Source organism: Benincasa hispida, chromosome 8 (assembly GCF_027475165.1).
Source record: "Benincasa hispida cultivar pf3 chromosome 8, pf3_genome.v1.1, whole genome shotgun sequence".
In the NCBI taxonomy this organism is placed as follows: Eukaryota; Viridiplantae; Streptophyta; class Magnoliopsida; order Cucurbitales; family Cucurbitaceae; genus Benincasa; species Benincasa hispida.
The window spans coordinates 36,686,263-36,707,898 of NC_143485.1; the positions used below are offsets into that span (position 1 = coordinate 36,686,263).

The window sequence follows — 21,636 nt, forward strand, 5'->3', positions numbered from 1 at the left end:
GATTAGGAGTGTTCATGGGTTGGGTTTGAGTTGGATTTAAAAACTTTTCAGACTCAATCCAATTGTTTGGGTTGTAAATTTTTTCAACCAAAATAATTTTAAGGGTTGGGTTGGTTCGGTTAATCGGGTTATTTATTTAAAATTGTGTTATAAAAAGAAGCAAAACACAAATATGTAAAAATCTAATTTAATTATTTCCATATATTGAATTAAGATTAACAACACAATTTCAATTTATATAGTGAAAATTTTCTTTCTAAAGTGCAAAGAAACTAATTTTGAGAGTTGTTGAAGAATAAATTATTCAAAAAATATTGGAATTAAATAAAATTAAAATTAATATATGTATAAATAATTGTGTTATGAGTAATAAAAAAACAAATTTTAAAGTTAATAATAAATTCGAGTTGATTCGGGTTGGTTTGAGTTATATTAGGTGAACCTATGAACCAACCCAATCCATAAAATTTTCATTTATTTGAACCCAACCCAAACCAAATGAGTTGATAATCCAACCAAAACCGCACGGATTGGGTTGAGTTGATCGATTTTTTTGGTTCATCGAGTTTTTTGAATACTCCTAAAGATCATGTAAAGATTTTAAATAACATAACAATGAAAAACAATCGTATGTTATCTAATAGCTTTTGTGATAGAATTCAATATCCGTCTACCTTAATAGTTAACACATCTCTACTTCCTTTAATAACTACTTTTGTGTTAGGGAACCAATTGACATATTGATCAGAAGACACTTTCATCGCTCGAGAAACCGAAACTAATCCATTTATAAACGTTCATATATTTTACGTCTAATCTGTACTCTTTGAAGAAAAAGAAAGTTGAGAGGTTATCTAAGAGTATGGAATGGATTTCCTGTTCCTCAAACGAAATGAAATATGAAGTCAACGAACAAGAGAAAAAAAAAACAATAGAAAAATCTTGGCATCACTCCCGTTTTCATTTCAAACAAGAACATTCCATCAGAAATTTGATATGTAATAATACAAAATCATGTTTGTACATAATCCAATACCAATAATTACTCATAAATCATGAAATACAGATATTTTTCAAAGCTCAGTCCTTGTCAACTAAACATAGAACTTATCAACAAATAAAGTTGAGTGCTTCTGTGCTTATCCAATCTTTGAGTTCCTTCTTCAAAAGCACTAATTTCCTTGCACATTGTTTGACTGTGTTGGGCTGCTCATTGCATTTGTTGTCTGATTAACTTGTTGGCGATAGAATGCTGCCATTTTGTTGTAGATATCCATATTCATTGTCTGCACCAAAAAAATAAAATTATCACTTATATAGAAGAATACAAGAAAAACAAAAGAAGGGCCTGAAAATCCAATGTCCCATACTTGTGCTAGAAAGGCAGAAAATGGATCAACAGAGCCATTGGTGGCAGGCTTGGCTTGTGTTGGATCCTGCCTTGGAATTGCAGGGGGTAACAAGAAGTGGGGCGGAACAAATGCGGGAGGTGTAGCAGGAACTGATGTAGGATGGATGAGAGGAGGAAGCGCCTGCGGGGCCGAACGTGCTATACCGCTCATGTCAAGCATCCCCATTCCCATGCCTAGACCGACCCCCATGCCCATACGCGCTAGAAGCGACATTTGAAGTTGTTGCTGCATTCCTATAGGCATTATCATTTGTTGCATACTCCTCACACTCATGAACTGAACTTGTGCTTGAAGTTGCTTCAAGTATTCAATCACCTCATCAAGCATGGAAGCTTTATCAGTCTGCCTTAAACAATTGTCATACAGTTCAACATTAGCTTAAATCCGCAGTTTGGGACACTTTAACACTATGAAACCTCTATGGTTCAAAGACTCAAAACTCACATACAAAGATATTTGAAAATTTTGAACAATATTAAAAGGTGAATGATTAAGATGTAAGAAGCACAAATATGGATACGACACAACATGAACATGACGACATGCCATTTTAAAAAAAATTAGTATGATGTATTTTATACTCAAAATTTATTATTGTTGTCACATATATGCATTTTTAGTCTACTTAAGGAGTGTTCTATGCATACTTAACATATTTGTTGCACTAACAAGTGTCCAATACGTATCCAACAAAGGTCGGAGTGTCCAAGTGTCGGACATGGACACACTAGCTAAACTAAAGTGTCCATGTAGTGTGTCCATGCTTCTTAATTAAGATAGTTAGCCTCATATCAAGTAGTATTTAAATAGCATGTACATTGAGAATCTCGAGTCTTTATATCGATGATCGTTGAAAAGAAGATATTCATGCTTACCTTGCTTGCATTTGGCACCAACTTCTGCAGAGCTTTCATCTTCTCATTAATTCTGTCTCTCCTCCTCTATGCAAATAATATAAAGCATGGATTTTGTTAGCATAATCAATGGTATTGTATCGTTTTTTTTTATTTGATAAATAATGTAGTTAGCTCTTAAATACTACCACTTCCACAGTAAACTTTTCAAGAATACTGCAGACTTCCAAATAACAACCAGTGTTAGGAGATCAGATTGTTACCCGTTCTGATTGATTATGTATAGCAGCTGCTCGACTTCGTCTAGCTGAATGAGCGCGATTCGCTACACGCTTCGTATCTTGTTCTTCCTCTTGATTTTCCTGAAGCATGTAAATTTAGTATTAGTACATACCATTTTACACTCTTTTTCTAGCTTGCCACTTACTAAGAATAACAGTAGTGTTAATAAACAATTCAGTGATTATTATAAGTTACTATTACTTCGGAAAACCTTAAGGCTGGAAACAGACAAAAGAGTAATTGTAAAAACATAACTAATCCAGTGACAAAGCTTATGGAGATGGCTGCTGTTTTGTATATCCATATCCTCAATGATACAAATCACAATAGTAATGAAAGCAGCAGCCAGGGAAAAGAACAGCTCAGTTTTTTTTCTTCCTTCTTTTATTTTTTGAGACAAAGAACATCCTAGTTGGTAGCTTGACTGTGCAATAAAGAAAATACCCAAAATTCAGTTAGATCCAATTCTTTTATTGGAAGCTCTACCTCCAAAAAGCATTGAGTTAAGAAAATGTCACAAAACAAAATTGAGAAATTGTACTAAATAACTTCATAAAGTTTTCATCTTTTATAGCTAGCACCTTTTAGAGCATTCCTTAAAATATTTTTTTCAATTCTTCTCGATTGAGATCCACCCTGAAATTCGAATACAAATTTATCTTTTTTTCATCACACATCCAAATTATTGATTTTTTTTAGTTTTTTTCGGTGGAATCTCAACCAAAAGATAGAGATGGTAGGTAATCTTTCCCAAATCACACGAAATCTTTTGTAAAATTTGATTCATCATAATTACTAAAAGTATGGTATAAGTATTGTATTTTTTAAAATAGTTTGTTTAACTAATGAAGAATTTGATTCATCGTAAATATTAAAATCAATCATTAAAAATCTTAAAATTTCTTTAAATTTGAAGAAGATTACATATTACAAGCTCAAAGAATCGATAGGCTGGATGTGCGATAAATTAGTGTTTCAATCTCGAGGCCATACTTGGCCACAAAGACCGAGAAAAACTATTACGAAAAATTTTGGAGGATATTCATGACAATTTTCTTACAAAATTGCCTAGAGATTCAAAATTAACTGAACAACAAAATAAAACATTACCGATTCAACATGACAAGCAGAATCTTCATCAATGGATTTGGTTTTCAAGCTTCGAGGAGAATCAAAGGAAGCCCATGTCATCAAAGTAGTGTCATTATCCCTACAAAACGCTGCACTCGCACTTCCACACACACTGTGATCGCCATAGTCCACTTGTATAGTGTTGCTGTTGTTGTTATTATTGCTTGTGCTGACATTTTTCCCAGCATAATCGGAAGTCGATCGTGTTCTTTTCCTCGCCGGCGGTTCTTGGTTGCCTCTCTCAACCCATTTCCCATTGGCGCCGGAGGGTGCGAGGGTGCGGCCAGTATGGACCAGTGGCTCACCTTGCTGGATCAGATTTGGGCCTTGGGTTTGGAGTTTGGCTTGATTGACTACGGACTCCAACGTATCATTGGTTCGGTTCCATGTGGGCTTTGGTGGGACTATTGGCTGCAGCCCATCAATCCCATTCAGAGCGAGTTGCCCATTTTGCCAGGTTAGTTCTGTAACTCCTTGCTTTGTCCTGAATAAGACACATAATATCAAAAAAAGTTCCTAGCTTTGTAACATGGGTTAGTGGAGATAATGATTTAAAGGAAGAAAAAAGACAATAAGTTGTATGGATGTTCAAGAGAGTGAGTAAGAAATACCAAATGGGTGTACTTAAGATGTGTTTAAGTTGAAGTAATACAACTTTCATGGCTTTTAAAGAAGAGAAAAGGGTTTTCTAGCCTTGCAACAACAACAACAAAAAAGAAAAAAAAAAAAAAGAGAGAGAGAGAGAAATGGGTTTTCTAGAGCAAAATTATTCCATTAAAGTAGAGGGAAAAAATCAAAAGAAATTATTAGTAGAAAGGCAGTATTTTGAGTCTGAAATTTAAAAAGGAAAAACTGACAAAAGAATAAGAATGTCCTTGCTATCAGAAGTTGGGGTTGAAATGGATAAGAACCGTACATAAGAAGGAAAAAAACTTCAGAAGGGGAGGGGAGAAAAAAGCAACTTTTTGTTTTCAAATAGTTGAATATTAAAGCAAAGCAGAAGAAGCTGTCATGGAGTAATAATCAACAAGAGGAAACTTGATAAAGCCAGCCAAAGCTTTTTTTTTTTTTTTTTTTGGGGGGGGGGGGGGGGGGTCTCTTTATTTTGCATCAGAAATCGTTCAAAGTTTTTCCATGAAGAAATTGAAATTTGTAGAAACAAAAGAGATATTTACATTTGCTGGTAGAAGGGGACAAGAGGTTTAGTGGTGGTACTGTGATGATTCTTCTCAGCAGGCACGTGAAAGGATCTCTTTTCTTCCTCTTCTTCGACTTGCTCTTGTCTTTCGTGGCTCAGATTCCATTTTGGAACTACACAATGACTCATGTAGGCTCTCTTTTTTCTCTTTCTTTCTCTCAAGCAACACATAAACAAATGGAACAGGAGATTTAGGGTTCAACTTTGGACACTGTTATATCCTTGTCACCTGGTCCCTTTCTTGTGTTAATAATAGCCACTGAACTTGAGGTTTTACAACAACCATTTTATTTGTGGCAGCAAGCAGAAACCTGAGATGTCTCTCATTGCTGAGTTATGGTAAGGTTTCTTTCTTTTTATTTTGTTTAGCTCTTCCCTTTTTCCTTCACTACCCACTAGTCAAATTCACTACTTGTGTAAAAAAAATGTAAAAGAGGGCCTCTTCAAAGTAGGTTTTGAGGGGAGAAAAGAAGGAATAATATACCATAAGATGAGAGGAGATGAACAGTTTAAGTAACTCTATGCATCTGTTTCTAATTTTTAATTTGATGGTTAATTACAGAATTTGAAACTGGTCAAGTCTATGCATCTGTTTTTAAACTTTAATTTGATGGGTTAAATCCATTGTGATCACTTATTTGGAATATAATATCTTATGAGTTCTTTTATACCTAAATGTTATAGGGTCGGACAAATTGTCCCATGAAATTAGTCGAGGTGCACGTCCGAATTATCATGGATATGAAAAGAAAAATTCTGTAAATAGAATAATTTTTTATTCATGAAGTGGGTAGAAGAATAGCATGGTGGAAAGAGAAGTTTTTCATTTCTGGTGGGTGTGAGAATACGAAGTGAATTAATTTGATAGCATAGGAATTTACTTCAAATCATTATCACAATAGTAGGAGTCGTACAAACTCCTTCAAATCATGTCCACGTTATATATTTAATAATACAATTGTCAGTTTTGTACTTATCCAATGGTAGCCATGCAAGTCTCTCATGAGGGTCCAAAGCCTATCAACCCCTCAAATTCAATGGAACCATAGACCTGATCGATAAAGGGACCATATTTATGTCAAAATTGAAGCTTTTCTTTTTCTTTGTAGAAATAATCCTCAAGAAGATAACAGTAGTTTGCATCAAATCATGTATTCAATTGCATCCCATTCATCTAGACTCGAGGGAAATGAAAGCCTTCAACCAAAACTTGTCCTTTTCTAAGTCCTGAACAATCATTATGTTCTCTGTTTATATTGTATAGATACATATGAATATAGGATAATGTTTTTATTCCTCTGTTCAGAAAGGAGAAGCTGAAAACAAATAATAAAAGAAACATGGTTCATTCAATCATTTTTCTAACTGATTCATTTGGATCACTTGAATTTGGCAATAAACTTTCTTTATGATTCTTCTGCAAGGTACTCTTTTAAAAGGAACGATTGAGAACAATCATTTTAGTTCACTGTTATTCCCCATTTTTCGTATTTATTGGAGAATGGTTTCTTTAGTTCTCTAATAGTGTTGAAGTCGGGAATTCTATGATGGATTTTTTTTTATATGAAATTAATCTACATATATTAAAACAAAGTAGGTTGGGAACATTAATGAAGTTGGGTGAATAAATAGACTAAATGCTAGGTTTGAACTTGACACCACAGGTTCTATTCTCTTCCAAGTTTGATTAGAAGTTGTCATTGTCATCAATTTTCTCTATTGAGTTTTTATTCAGCTATTGGCTAGAACTGCACTGCTGAGAAACATATAATGCCTCAATAGGAGATTGTAAAATCATCCGACAGCGGAATGTATGATCTGGGTGCAAACATGTGATGTCACTGAATGCATTAATGCATTAGCATTTATGTATTTAGAGTTGTAGAAGAATTTTTAAAACCACAAGGACATGTATTCTATATTTATGAGTGAAAGATTTCTTGAAGACATAAATGATAGATTAGATGGGAGCTTGGAAGTTAATTTAACAAACCCCAATCAAGTTTGGTGTATCCTAAACACATATTTGTATATATAATGTATCACTGATCCAGCGAGGACGACTGAGATCTGATCCAGCCAAAAATGAAATATACCCAATTATCTTATGTGATATTCAGTTCTGGCTTCAAAATTTTGAAGAGTTTATGTGGAGTAGTTTCATAGATTGCAGCTGAGAAGTTACATGAACTTTGCCATTCTTGGATAGATGATTGCATGCTTATGGTTCATTTATGCTTAATTGTTTTAGATTTTCGCTTTAGTTAGAAATTTAAAAATGATAATTTAAGATATGACCACCATATTTCCTCTAACTTCTAAGCATGGAGGTTCACTTTGGTTATAAGTTCATAGAAAAATCAGATCTGACATCATGGATTACCCTTCACTTGGTAAAAAAAATATAAAAGATTGTGAAATAAGTTACTGAACCAATGACAGATTAGGCAGACATAGTTTAGTGTCTATTTCACTGAAGCTGGCCTTGTAGTTGGGGTCCCTCTGTTGCAATTTACAGTATGGTTTCTCTGTCCTAACAGACAGGCTTGTTCATCCATTAGAAAATCTCCCCGTGTGTTGTTCTTCTCAGATTTTGATTTATTTTCACATTGGAAGAATTTTGAAATTTGGTTGTAAATATTTAGAATTACTTGGGAAAAATAACATATCCCAGCAGCCTTTTGCTTTTAAATCTTCGAAATATTTTACGATATCATTCTACTCTTCCTGGTCATCTGCAGCTCTCCTTTCTGAAATTTAACTGTTCATACCTATCTATTATGAATTTTGGCTGGGATTTTAAGTTTTGTTGATTCAATTTTCCTTTCCATGATTCATCACATATAATTTACGACTAGAAATGAAACGACTGGCTGTAACTTTTAAAATTAAATAAATGAAGTCTGAAAATCCAGATATTCATTTCCTTTCTCGTAGGATTTTACATATTTAACTTGTTTAGTACTGTTGGATCAATAGTTAAAATGCATTGTAAATCCTAGAACATAATTGTTTGCACTTGCGGATGAGTAGAATATAGACTTATACATCACTGGTGGAAAAATTCAAGCCAGGATCTCATATCGTGATTCATGCATCTTCCCTTTGGCTCAAATTAGAATTATCAATGTTAATGAACTTTGTTTAGAGAAGAGGCCATTAAGATTTTTGTAAACTTGAGTGAAGTCTGAACACTTGGAAGCATGAGAAAGCAAATTTAATAAAATGGGACTACCTAAGCTTTCAAGATAGTTGTTCAAATGGACAAAGTGGAAGTTGTAATAAAAATGAGAGAGATTTTCATGTAGCACTGATGAAACTAGACCCATCTCAGAAAGGGTGGATTGGGTTAGGATCGTAACACAGAGAGGGTATAAATGAAGAAAGGCAGAAATAATAAATATGTAAGAAACTTTCTACCTGCATATTTTTTCTTCAATTATCTTTTGCAGGATTGCTGTTTAAAATATAAAATGTTTGGTTAATTTGTTTCATGTAAAATTTGTAGAAGATTAAGGCTGTGTTAATCTCTGTAAATTCAATCAAATCTATCATTGTTTTAGTGTTTGTGGCCACAAAGAAAGAAACATATGATACAGTTTACACCACAGCACAATGACTTGATATTGATTTTGGATTAGAACTGGTTAGATGAAATGTAAGTAAATAGGAGTTGTTTGATTTCATGTTTCTGTGTTCACAAGGCCAAATCTCATTCTTAGTGATACTGGAGACAGAAACAAGTCACAGGAAGTCGTCCAGTTGATCTGATTCTGTTTGCTGTTTCTCTTGCTTTATTCTCTTCCCTTTTTCTCTTCTCTTCCAGCTGTGCTCTTGCTCCCCCCGCAATCTGGTCAATTCGTGCTATGTTGTCCTGGTAATATTGCAGAAACAATGCCTTTTTGTGCTCCAATTCAACCTTCGTTAACAGAATTTTTCTCAATAAACCTTCAAATGTATAATAAAGAAAACATTCAAAAGGTGAGGCAAGACCTTTTTCTTTTCCATATGAAGTTTCGCACGCATTTTTCTCTCATTCTCCCAGACAAGAATTGAAGCTTTTATCTTATGATACCTGAAATATGAGATTCTCATAGAAAATAACTCTATAAGCAAGTTTCAGGTGAGAAATCTTTTAGTGCAAGAGTTTCATGAACTTGTCAACTCCTGAAGATTGATGGATGCAGCAGCTATAATATTAACTGATAAAGCACTTAGTATATACCTTTTATTAATCTTCTCCATCTTATTTCTTTCCCACACATCTGCTCTAGTTGGTACAAGGCTTCGTCTCGGTGGCGGTATGGGAATTCCAGTCATTGATTCCTTCTTTTCCTGTTCCATTGGCTTCTTTATTGAAGATTGACCTGGTGTAGTGAACATGAACATGATATTTTTTGTGACAAGAAGTTATAAGAAATTTCTAAGCACAATATTTAAATTTACCAGGATTGGTGGTTTCCTTGTTAGACAATCGCTTTGTTATGCTGGGAGCGAATGCAGGTGTGTTATCTTTTCTGCTTTTAACTTTTGATATTGAGGCTTCCAGGCTTTCCCTCTTCTTTTTCTGATATTGTAAATCTGTTTCTTCTTGAGAGCGAATTGCAAATGCAGCTGATGCTACTGCAGTGGCAAGCTCTATATCACTTGAATCATAATCCTCATTCATTTGGTTTGAAAAATACCATTTTAACTTCTTGGATTCCTTTTTATCTGGACAATTGAGGGGAAGAAGAATAAGTTTTTTGCACTACAACCATATTGATGAAAACCAAAGGGATTGTAAGTCATAGCAGCAGTTTTCTAAGGAAACTTTGCATTATGTTTCTGTCAAATGATTAAATTTTGTGCAGTGAAAATATCATATCAGTACCCTCTTTGAAGGATCTTGTTTTTTTCTGTGGAATTCCATCTCTACGTTTGATGGAAGCATCCTTTTTATGTTGTCCTGAATCCGAAAAACTCACTCTACAAAGCAGGCAATAGCTATATTACTTTCAGTATTCAAATTAAAGAGGGCAAGAAGAAGAAAACTGTTGGCCTTCTAGAACCTAAGCTTGATGGCTCTTGATTTGATTTGATTACTTTTCTGTCTCAATGATAGTTGTCATTTTCTTTTCCCTTTTAGAACTTTTTAAGTTGTAAATGATGAACCAGATGAAAAACTGATGAAGATACATCAAATATTCAAAGTAGGCTATGGGGATAAAGAGAAAAAATATACCTTCTTTGACTAATCAAAGTTTCCATGTGCTGAATTCTCTAGACTTATAATTTTCTCAACAGAGTTTCACAATGAACAGTGTTTGATTTTGATGCCTTTCAAATTTTTGAAATTGTTTCTGAAGTTTATATGTATCTCTATACAAGGAAGTTGTGAAGCATAGGAAATGCCTTCTTTACACACAACTCCATTCAGAAACAAGGCATATTCTTCTTCTTCATCTTCTTCTTCCCCACACATAAACACAATTGGTAATTTGATAATGAGCCTTAATTGAGAAGTGGCTGTTTTGAACATGCCCATCATTCCCCCTTGAAAACCCATCTGGGCAAAAAGCCATCTTTTTGAAGTTCTTTGTTTCATAATCTCAAAAGCAGTCAGCCAAGTTTTGGGAAGGAAGACATTGCAGATTGCAAGAATATCTCTTTCTAAAGGTATACTTGCAGTTATTCCTTGTCCCTCCCAGAGGGAATGGTGTTAAGTATATTCAAGAAAAGCAATTATCATTCTTTTGGATTGCAGACTTTTCCTGATAGTTGAAGTCTCCTCTAGAGTTTTTTTAGCCTTTGTTTATTCTCTTGGATTCTGTTTTGCCCCATTTTAGCAAGAATGGAGATATAGTAAGATAAGTATTTGATCCATATGAATGAGATATGGTGTTTATTATATTAAATTATGAAGGTCTTGATAGCTATTTAACTTTTCTAAATTAAGATTATAAATATGAGTTTCTTTGTTTAGACCTAATTGTTAGTAATGTTTTCAGAATTCAATCCAAATTTTTAAAACTAAAAAGACATTATTATTATTATTATTATGTTAGAACTGAATATGCATTCAAAATTTTTCTTTGAAAAGATTGGAAATTATTGGAAAATAATTAGTGAGAAAATTAGAATCAGGTTTGCGAATGGATTATCCAAATTTGAGGGAAAAATGAGATTTGCCCCACTTTTGAAAAATGAGGTTTTATTACACTTTGCTAACATTAAATTTGGATAAAATTACCAAAAAAAAAAAAACTTCACATATGCGGAATAGACTTTTCACTCTCTTATTCTCACTCTCTCGCTTCCTTTCCTCTCACAGATCGCTCTTCTCTCTTCCTTTCTCTCATGTCTTGCTCTCTTACTCTTGCTTTTACACTCTCGTTCTTTGGTCTCGTACTTTGGTGCTTGGTCTTCCTCTACAAAAATTAAATAGAGGGAAAGAAGAAGAAGACGACCATCGGAGTTGCTCATATGGACTCGTTGGAACTAGTGTGTGGTCTCTTCAAAGTTGGATGCACTAAAAGAAGAAGAAATAAAAATAATTTTGTAAATTTGTTTGATGATGAACAGAAAGGTCAAATTCTTAAATTTTAAAAAGTGGAACAAAAATCATTTTATACGTTGAGAATAAGCTTTTTAATCAATTTTCTCAACAAACTAATTATCAAATAATTCATATTAAATTTAAAACAGAGTACTTAGAATCTAATTATAAAAGTCTAGACAAAACCCATTAGAACAGTGATGATTGTTGAAGACCGTGAGACAATAAGCCTGTCCGTGGTATTGTTTGCCTGTGGTATCATTTCAAGAATATATATATACACAAAATATAACACATTACACTTTGAAGATTCTATGATGTGTAAGGTTCCATAATTGTTCATTGAACGAACAATAAATATCAAACAATCCCTTAAGATCATGTTTAGAATGTTTGTTTTAAATGAAAAAGAAAAAAAAAACATTTTTTAATCATTTGGATAAGCATGATATTGGTACAAACAAACACTAAGATGGAATAAATTTGCTAATATGACAAGATATCTGTTGTAACACGATAAGAAGTTATTCTGTTGGGAATAAAAAGATCAAACCCTTTAACACACGCACGTAGAATTTACTGTTTGCATCATTCTGATTAATTTCTAAGGATTGGATATCCATATTTCTAGACCATATAATATGATTACATGAAATATATCAAAACTATTTGTTTGTTATCAGTTTAATTGGAGTAAAATACTAAGAAGTAAACAAAATTCATTTGTCCAATTAATATTTGGATAAACTATTGTACCTCTCATAAACAAACCAAACTTTTTTTTTTCCAACCATAGATGAACCATATTTGGAAGAAACAGCATCTCTTATGTGGCAAAGATCTTTATTTAGCTAACCTCACAAGTTCTCAAAGCACCACCATCCCCTTTACATAGAATTATTTTATATAGGTTGTGATAAGATAATAATTGGACTATCAGTACTACTTTTTATATTTAAATAATTCAAACCTATATTTGATATATACTTATTAATACATAATATAAAGTTTGACCTTTAATTAAGCTTTTAAAACTCCATTTGGCACAACAATGGGGAAAACAGAAATAAAAGTAATATTCTATTTCTATCAACACTCAACTTTGTTTTTTCTCCCTTTTCTCTTTGTTGAGAAAAATCTTCACTCAACTTTTTTTTTTTGTTTTTTTTTTAATTTTATTATTCTTTTTCTTTTCTGGGATAAATATATATAAGCTTCTAAACGGTAGGTGATAAAATCGTTGAATTAGTTTTATTTGAGTCCGTTTATTATCAGTTTGGTTCTCGATTTTTTAATGTGTTTTTTTTCTTCCAATTTTTATTTTTATTACCACTTTGTTTTGAATTGGTCACTTTTGTTAAGGTTAAAATTAGGTCTATTTCTTTTATTTTTTTATAAATTAAAATTTGACATTTTTTTTTATATTTTACCAACTGTTGGAGAGGTACCAACACACAGCGAAAGCGAACAGGATCAATAAGCACTCTAATTGATTAATTTTGGCATAAACATAAAACGCGAAACTCAAAATAACCACTCTAGATTGAGTTCTGAAACTCAAAATAAGCTAAAATTAAAGGGAATTTGGAGGAAGCTCACTACAACAACCCAAATGAAGAACATCTTCTTCTACCTAAATTTTTTAGAAAAATTCAATCGGTTGCCACATCCATAATCACTCCAATCTTTTTCTTGGCACTATTTTAAATAAAAAACATACACTTCATAATGATTGATATTTTTTTCTAAAGAATAAATATACACGTACCATAATACTAAAACTTAGTTTATTTTTAAGAGTATATGTACCATTAGATTGGTTCGATTTTTATTAGTTTTTCTAATAAAAAACGATCTGAACCAATAATTTTTTGTTTTCTCCAAATACAAATCAAGATTTCCAATTCTAAACTAAAACGCGAAACTAGACCATTAAATTAGTTTTGATTAATTTGATTTTTTGATTTTTCAATTTTTTATTGGGCTCCTATTATCCATTTACCAACTTTTGAAAAATGGAAAAACGCACTTTTCTTGTGTCTATCCTCTTACAATTACAACTAATCAAGGAGAGAAAATTGTATTTTTCTAGAGACAATGCCTTTAATAATTCTCTCAATAGTTTTCACGTGAGAATAATGACATTCCTTATTTTTAATGAATGATTCTTATTAAGTAAATGAGAGAGAAGAGAGTGCGGAGAGGAAAAGAGAAAAAGTAATGTAAAATGATATATAAACAATATAAAATCATTTCAAATCATTTAAAGTTCCCAACTCAATAATATGTTGTCATTTTTTTTCTTAGTCAACTAATAGCCGGTTTAACTATTTATAATCGCTTTTTTAAATTATAGAGACTAAAGTGTCACTTAAAACTCATAGACCAAATAGACATAAATTCTAAAGCTCAAAACTAAAATATATTTTACCTTAAATTTTTTTCCAATGTAGGGATAATAGTCATAACCAATGTGAGCATAATTTAATTGACATACATTTTTCATTAAAAGATCGAAACTTTGAATCTCTTTACCTCTAAATTATTGTATTTAAAAATGAAATCTACAAGAGTTTTGATTTCTAAAAGGAATAAACCAATCCCACATTTTGTTTAACTAAAATGAAAAAGAAATTTAAGAACAAGGTCATGAACATAGATGACTATGGTGAAAAAAAAAGTCTTTAAATTCGAATTAAGATCTCTTGATGATCGATATCTAGCCGACTAGATGAGCTACGCCCCTTTGGTACATAAATGATCACATTCCTTAACTATATGGTTTCTTGAGATTCAGTTATGGAGCAGTGGAAAGTAGAAGAAAATATGGTGGGAAAATGGAAATCTCTTGTTTTATTTGTATGATGGCAGGGAAATGGAGATTGAGTGATGGAACTTATATTTCTTTCGATGGGTATTACTTTTTGAACGAGACTATTCGAGAGCACTCACGGATTGCGATGAGATGACGTAAGACCCACCATCGCCCACCGATTGCAATCTCTTACCAAATCTTCATTTTATCCATCTCAGTACGCTATGAAGCTTCTTCATTGCTAAAACTAAAGTGAAAAACCATCGTCAACACTTTCAAAGATCATGTGAAGAATAGCCCAAATGGGCATTTTTCCTGAAGAATTAAGAAACTATTCTTCTCAGGAACCAAGGATTTGGTGAAGGCCTTTCCCTTTACTTTTACTTTCGAATGCAAACTTTTCTTCTAACCCATTTCATCATACATTCTGAAATCTCAACAACCCTGATATTATATTACTCTTATGTCACTATATCTTCTTTGTATTTTATCATTAGTTGTGAAACTGTAACTAGTTTTTGACTAAAAAGATGCCCATCTTTTTAGTTTTTGGCATTTAGCACACATACCCTTCAGAATTCATATTTAGTTTGATGCTTCTGTTTATTTATGTTGAACTATTAACCTGGGTGGGTGTATCAAAGGCTTACCCATGGCGTGCAATTTGGTTTTCCTAGTTGTTGGAGTGGCCTAAAGTCCAAGATAGGAATAGGAAAGTCTGGTGGTTTAGCTAAAAATTCTCGACTTCAAGGTGTGGCAATTGCTTCAGAGGCCATCTCCACTTCATTTGCTTGTATTATTGACGAATGCCTCCAATTTGAGGTGGGGTTCTCTATCTGCTTTGGTGGTTTTTTGTTTTCTATTATTATTATTATTATTATTATTATTATTTTGTCAATGGTTTTTATTAAAAGGTATCTGAAAGTGTGAGCATGGAGATCAATTAAATTCTTGAATGTATAGTGTAGCAAATACGAAGGCATTGCTGGTTTACTTTTCCTGTTGTTGTTATTCTGGTGTTGTAGAAAAGGGCAAGGGTATTCGAATACTGTATTGTTAAAAGCATCAACATTCTGGATAAACATATAATTCTTTGAGTTTCAATTCGTATTCGGATCAAGCCTTTTGAGTCTGTTTTATGCTTTTCAGTGATTTTGTTGTTAATCCGGGTTATATCTCAGCTGAAAGTGGTCTTTAATCATTGCTTCTGTTTGGTCAAACTGGCTCTCTCAATTTCTTGATAGCGTGAATGATTAAATCATATCCCACCTCAATTTCTTTTTCCCCATAGTTAACATTTGAAATTACTGTCTCCTTTTCAAATGTAGTCCAAAGTTTTTACTCCTTTTCAGATCTGCAACACCACAGGAGTGTAGTGTAGTTTAAGTCTTTTTGTTGTGCTAATCTTTCGAAGTTTAAATGACTATTATATCTGTTCTTGATTCTTGTCAGTCGGTATGTTTTGTTGAGCTGGTGAGAGACCGTATCGATTGCCCAAGCAATGGATGTCAAATTCTGCTTGCTTCTCTTTGTAGTTTCTATACCTGCTATCTGGGCTCAAGATATAGAACATGCCAGAATTATAATCAATTCTACTGAGAAAGTTGCAGAAACTGACTATAATTTTATCTGTGCTACCTTGGATTGGTGGCCTCATGATAAGTGTGATTACAACCAATGTCCATGGGGGTACTCATCCGTCATTAATTTGGTAATGATTGTCATTGTGAATTGCCTATTAGTTGATTTGTTAGATCTCGATTTTATGTTAATGGTGTATCAATCTTCTTATGCAGAACCTATCTCATCCGCTTCTTTCCAAGGCAATTCAAGGTTTGTTTCTGATCTTTTCAAGTGGACACTATTGATTATTTCTTGCACCAAATAATATCGATGTTCTCATTCTTTTGGAAATAGCTTTCCATAATTTAAGGATCAGAATTGGTGGCTCTTTGCAAGACCAAGTATCGTATGATGTCGAAGGCTTGAAAACCCCCTGCCGTCCATTTCAAAAGATAAGCTCAGGGTTATTTGGTTTCTCAAAGGGATGTTTACACATGAATCGGTGGGATGAGCTAAACCATTTATTCTCCAGGACAGGGTAAGGTTTGTTCATTTTGCATCCCTATAATCTTTACCAGCTCCCTTAAACTGTTTCCTCACATGACTTGACCAACTTCCCCCGAGTCCCTGTCCTTGATTTTTGATCAAAAGTTAAATGTCCTTCACAATGGGTATCTACTTAAGGGAAACTTATGCATACAGGAGTTACTTTCTTAATGATATCATACAAATGTTCAATTAATATATATGTAGTATTTTGATTGATTCCGTTAGAGTTACAAGGAAGTGAGGGCTCTTATGCTGTTATGCATAAAGGATTTGGTTTTTTTTAAGGCTTATAGGTAAATTGTTATTCTTTTTTTGAAGATGGTAAATTGGTATTCTTGTCCAAACAATTGATGCTTTTCTTGAATTACACAGTAGGGAAATTTTAATTGATTCAGTTTTCTTAAAGTTTCATTCAAAATTCTCAATTTTTCCTGTCATGAGTATGCTGGTTGTGGATGCACTTGGTGTTGTTTGATTGGGATATAATCATTTCAACATTTTCTCTCTTCAACTAATACGCTAGCATGGCACGCTCCCCAAGCATTGTATTCTTACAGTCTGGTTCAGACTTCATAGAACTTTCTGTAGACAAGAAAGTATAATAACCTCCTTATTTCAGCAAACAGTTGAACGTTTGATTACGTGCTTTTGCATCTCATTCTTCTCTAATATCTTATGATTTCAGAGCCATTGTGACATTTGGCTTGAATGCCCTTTATGGGAGGCACAAGATTGGTAGAATTCAGTGGGGAGGAAATTGGGACTCTAGTAATGCTCGCGATTTTATGAAGTACACCATTTCCAAGGGATATTTGATCGAGTCATGGGAATTTGGTATATACCGTAAACTGTCTGCACTGTTTTTATCAAGTTTGTTACCCGAAACCAAGTTAATGATTTTTTGCCATTGTAGGTAATGAATTGAGTGGAAGTGGTGTTGGTGCTAGTGTTGATTCTGTACAGTATGGAAAAGACCTTATTCAACTCAAGAGCATCATCAACGAGCTCTACCAAGATTCCAGCCCAAAACCATCACTTATAGCACCTGGAGGATTTTATGAGCAGGATTGGTATGCAAAACTTCTCCAGGTTTCAGGATCAAATGTAGTCAATATCGTCACCCATCATATATATAACTTGGGTCCAGGTGTGCTAATATGGAACCAACATCTGGTTTTACTTCCTTTTTACTTTTCGTTTTTTTTTTTTTTTTTTTTTTTTTTTTTTTTTTTTTAATACATCTCATGGTAAAGGACCAGCCTCTTTGAAAAAGAATTTGAAAGGATGATTAGTAATAAAATTTTATAATACTCGTCTTCATGTCACCGGTTGGAAAGTTACTGAGCTTTGCGAAAGCTTTTTCAGAACCTGAAACCTGTTAACAATTTCCAATGTGAGGAGAGTTTGAGCATGACCATGTTGTCTAGATTACTCTAGTGACTGTAAGCTTGATTTTCAATCAATAAATGAACTAGTGGAAGACAGCATGTTGAACATTCTTGATAAGTATCTGTAGGCTTCATTTTTAAGTAATCTTTCGACCTTTTCACTAGGGGATCATAAACACTTGCCACTGCAACTTTTGTTGTCTTCTAAATTTCATCCTTTTATATCTTATTCCCTGGACTCTAGGTGTTGATCCCAATCTAGTGAAAAAAATACTTGATCCACAATACCTTAGCAGAGTATCAGAAACATTCAGCAAACTTGATCAAACCATCCAAACATATGGTCCATGGGCTTCTGCATGGGTTGGGGAATCTGGTGGGGCGTACAACAGTGGTGGCCGTAGTGTATCTAACACATTTGTCAACAGTTTTTGGTAATTTTTGGTATAACTAGTATTTCCAACTCGTGGTTTCGTTTTCCCAGAAAATGAAGTGTGACAAAGCCATGTTTCTTTCTTGTGTTTGATGCATCACTTAGGTACCTAGATCAGCTGGGTATGGCAGCCAAGTACAGAACAAAGGTCTACTGCAGACAAACACTAATTGGTGGAAATTATGGTCTTCTAAACACCGGCACATTTGTGCCAAACCCAGATTTCTACAGGCAAGAATATAGAAATTGAAAATTTTTCTTGTCTTGGAAAGTGATGGAAGGATTTTGTCAGTCTTTTTGCCTTCATTTTCAGCCCATCAGATCCTGAAATGTTTTTCTTTTATGACTAGTGCACTTCTATGGCATCGGCTTATGGGAACGGGTGTTCTTGCTGTCAATAGTGATGCATCTCCCTTTTTACGCTCTTATGCTCATTGCTCAAAAGAAAGGGTAAGACTTCACTACTTTTTCTATCTACCAAGTTATTATGAATCATAACTAGAGACAAACTATGGAAATTTTTACAATGTGATACATACTGCTTATCTTATATTTGAGAATTGTCACTGGTTTATCTTGTGAGCTTGTATATGTAAACACATGCCTAAGTTGTCAAATGGGTAAATTTTCTAATCCCTACCGCATCCATTTTTCCACCACCCCAAATCTCCTCGGATCATGAATTTTGATAATCCTAACAAAATATGGTTCAAATAACTATTATTCTCTTGATGCCCAATCATGTACAAAATCATTGTATATACCATGCTTTCAGCAACTACACACCTATCCCAATGATCGTCATTGAGTTTCAATTATTTCACAAAAGACGCAAGGTCTTAGGATGGATGCAATTGAATCATTGTTGTTTTCCTCATCCTGTTCTCGTATCTCCACGGTTAAGATTCTTTCTTGTTTTCTGTTTATATCCTCTGAATTACAGATGAATTTTCAATATAAATTGTGGTTACTATTGAAGTCAACTTGTTGCAGGCTGGTGTGACTGCACTGTTTATTAATTTAAGCAATCAGACACGTTTCGTAGTAAATGTTCAGAACAGCTTAACTATCAAGCTGAGGAGGATTTACAAAGGGAGCTCTTTCATGCAAGGTATTAAGAAAACAGTAAGTTGGGTTGGAAACAAGGCATCAGATTTGTCCATATCAAGAGAAGAATACCACTTGACTCCAAAAGATGGTTACCTTCAAAGCCAAACCATGGTTCTAAATGATGTCCCATTAGAGCTGACTGAAGATGGAGACATTCCACAACTAAACCCTGTTCTTAATGATGTAAACTCTCCAATACTTATAGCTCCATTGTCCATTGCTTTCATAGTCTTCCCAAATTTTGAAGCTCCAATTTGCAAATGATCTGCTTACAAAAAGTAGTAAAGGTCTCCCTCTCTTTTTTATTTGTTGCACAATTTTCAGGTTTGTTTTGTCAAATTGTAAGTTATATAATATGTGTCATTGCCAAGCAACTGTCTCTTCATTTAGTGTGTGGGTAGACAATCACAATAGAATTTGTATTGTGTTACATACCTGGTACATTTCTTTCTTAAAAATTTGAACTTTCTCCAGCTTTCCAGTCTTGGGATCATACAAGATCAAAAGGAATGAGAAATACTGACGCCCTCTTGGAAGCTCCATGTAGTGGCAATTATAGTAGTGGAGGAGGACCATGTAGAATGCAACTTAAATGACCCAACAATATTCATTCCTTTCAATGTTTATGATCCAAGTTCACACATTGAAGGCGATTATGACTACGACTAAGAGAAATTTGGGTAATCAAAAGGAGTAAATTGAAATACAAGTTGCCCAAGCTTTAAACCCCAGCCTGCAAGTGAGTAAATTGGAAAAGGAGAGTTTCAACAATATTTGTAGAAGAATATCGGGGGGAAGCTCTGAATTTACTATGTTCTTGCTTTTCCGCCTCTGCGCCATCTTTTTCATCCTTGGAAAACAAATATACGAATATACAAATATAATCGAGCAAGATAACTCATACAAGCTAGGAATCGAAAGAGAAATAAACTGGATTACTTGTTTTCTGATTCTCTGATTATACAAGAAAGATGCTGGAAAATTCGTAGGAATTTTCGGTTAGGGCCAAAGAGATATATAGATGATCGAAGTCTTAAGACTACACGCAACAAATCAAAATTGAATCGAAACAACCAAACACAAATCAGGTCCCAATCCCAATTTGCCACAAGGATGTTTTTCCGTTGCTATATTAGGTTATTGAGAAGACAGTGATGGAGATTAGAACTAGAAGTATACTAGTAAGAACAAGAGCGAGGGTAAAAATTCCTGAAAAACCAGGGAAAAAAATTTCACAAAATGATCCAAAAACAAAAAATTTTTCTACTAATGACCTCTTCTTAAAAACTTTTTTATCACTGACCTTTTACTCCTGCAAAATTTCAAAATTACCCTCAGTTTTAAAAATCCTTCGGACCAAAGCCTCCATCTTCTTCCTTCAACCATTCAATATGTATTTAATACAACACCAACATTCTACCAAAGCATTTATTCCCAACTAATATTCTACCAATAGCATTTAATAAGATTGGTATTAATGGAATGGAAGGTGACTCTCAATATTCACTTTCTGTTGAACTACCCACAAAATTCTCTCATTGTTCTCTCGGAGTGTTTTCTCATAGTTTCAGTCCAACATTTTCGTTGATCGCTTTCATCGTCAGATTCAGAAGTAGAGACAATGTAAGTGATATTCTACAATATTTCTTGTCCCATATCGCTATCATAATAAGTGTCATTTAGCATTAAATGAACGATCGTATAGTAATATATATACAATCGTTCATTACAATATAAGTGTCGTTTAGCATTACTAGATGATTGTATACTAAGTTGTAAACGATCATGTAATAATTTATGAATGATCGTGCAGTCATTTATAAACGATCGTATAGTAATTTATAAACGACATGTAGTAATTTATAAATGATCGCGTAGTAATTTATAAATGATCGTATACTTAGTATTGTATATGCGATCATATATAAATTTCTGAACGATTGTTTATATAGTACTACACGATCGTTTATAAATTACTATACGATCATTTAAAACTTAGTATACGATCGTTTATAACTTAGTATACGATTGTGTGTGTATATATAAACGGTCGGTCATAAATTACAATATTTGCTTAAGATTTGGTTATCTCATTGTAGATCAATAATGCTACTTCACATCTTTATACAATTTGGTGGGAATTGGAATGAGTCCCTAAGGAATTATGTTGGAGGTCATATGAAAGGTTTGAAAGTTAGAAATGATATAACATTCAGTGAATTAGTGAGTATGATGCGCTAACGACTGAGTATCGATCCGGATATGTTTGATATACACATGAAATGTTATTACAATTTATTGGTTCCAACTCCCCTGATCGACATAATTGACGATGAAGAACTTAACTTTTTTTTTTATAAGGC

The 21,636-nt window shown here is 33.5% G+C and overlaps 3 protein-coding genes and 2 long non-coding RNA genes across 9 annotated transcripts; 3 read left to right on the forward strand and 2 right to left on the reverse strand.

Annotated features, from left to right (window-relative positions):
• Positions 1 to 932: 932 nt before the first annotated feature.
• Positions 933 to 5,296, reverse strand: LOC120082727 (transcription factor PIF7-like). Of its 3 annotated transcripts, none has more exons than XM_039038004.2 (6): positions 4,855 to 5,296; positions 3,659 to 4,163; positions 2,530 to 2,628; positions 2,288 to 2,353; positions 1,371 to 1,754; positions 933 to 1,286 (listed from the first exon to the last, which is right to left on the reverse strand). In XM_039038004.2, the coding sequence occupies exons 1-6, from the start codon at positions 5,046 to 5,048 to the stop codon at positions 1,173 to 1,175; spliced, it is 1,362 nt and encodes a 453-aa protein (XP_038893932.1). In that variant the 5' UTR covers positions 5,049 to 5,296; the 3' UTR covers positions 933 to 1,172. The 3 variants fall into 3 exon arrangements, with proteins under 3 accessions (XP_038893932.1, XP_038893934.1, XP_038893933.1); XM_039038006.2 differs by lacking the exon at positions 4,855 to 5,296 and adding an exon at positions 4,596 to 4,852; XM_039038005.2 differs by lacking the exon at positions 4,855 to 5,296 and adding an exon at positions 4,291 to 4,815.
• LOC120082730 (uncharacterized) lies at positions 4,865 to 6,124 on the forward strand. Its single transcript, XR_016531357.1, has 3 exons — positions 4,865 to 5,006; positions 5,178 to 5,216; positions 5,987 to 6,124. It is a non-coding gene; the product is annotated as an uncharacterized LOC120082730 (long non-coding RNA).
• Positions 6,125 to 8,146: 2,022 nt separating this feature from the next.
• LOC150034550 (uncharacterized) lies at positions 8,147 to 9,322 on the forward strand. Its single transcript, XR_016531358.1, has 2 exons — positions 8,147 to 8,281; positions 8,704 to 9,322. It is a non-coding gene; the product is annotated as an uncharacterized LOC150034550 (long non-coding RNA).
• LOC120082729 (uncharacterized) lies at positions 8,277 to 10,248 on the reverse strand. Its single transcript, XM_039038007.2, has 6 exons — positions 10,102 to 10,248; positions 9,751 to 9,845; positions 9,324 to 9,590; positions 9,103 to 9,244; positions 8,871 to 8,952; positions 8,277 to 8,796 (listed from the first exon to the last, which is right to left on the reverse strand). The coding sequence occupies exons 1-6, from the start codon at positions 10,125 to 10,127 to the stop codon at positions 8,596 to 8,598; spliced, it is 813 nt and encodes a 270-aa protein (XP_038893935.1). The 5' UTR covers positions 10,128 to 10,248; the 3' UTR covers positions 8,277 to 8,595.
• Positions 10,249 to 14,080: 3,832 nt separating this feature from the next.
• On the forward strand, positions 14,081 to 19,746 carry LOC120083544 (heparanase-like protein 1). Of its 3 annotated transcripts, XM_039039341.2 has the most exons (11): positions 14,081 to 14,588; positions 14,908 to 15,052; positions 15,683 to 15,941; positions 16,027 to 16,063; positions 16,148 to 16,331; positions 17,028 to 17,176; positions 17,256 to 17,489; positions 17,975 to 18,164; positions 18,269 to 18,394; positions 18,514 to 18,613; positions 19,157 to 19,746. In XM_039039341.2, exons 3-11 carry the CDS (start codon positions 15,732 to 15,734, stop codon positions 19,535 to 19,537), a joined length of 1,611 nt encoding a protein of 536 aa, XP_038895269.1. In that variant the 5' UTR covers positions 14,081 to 14,588; positions 14,908 to 15,052; positions 15,683 to 15,731; the 3' UTR covers positions 19,538 to 19,746. The 3 variants fall into 3 exon arrangements, with proteins under 3 accessions (XP_038895269.1, XP_090172592.1, XP_090172593.1); XM_090316466.1 differs by lacking the exon at positions 14,081 to 14,588 and having other exon boundaries at positions 14,845 to 15,052; XM_090316467.1 differs by lacking the exons at positions 14,081 to 14,588; positions 14,908 to 15,052 and adding an exon at positions 15,163 to 15,267.
• Positions 19,747 to 21,636: the final 1,890 nt, after the last annotated feature.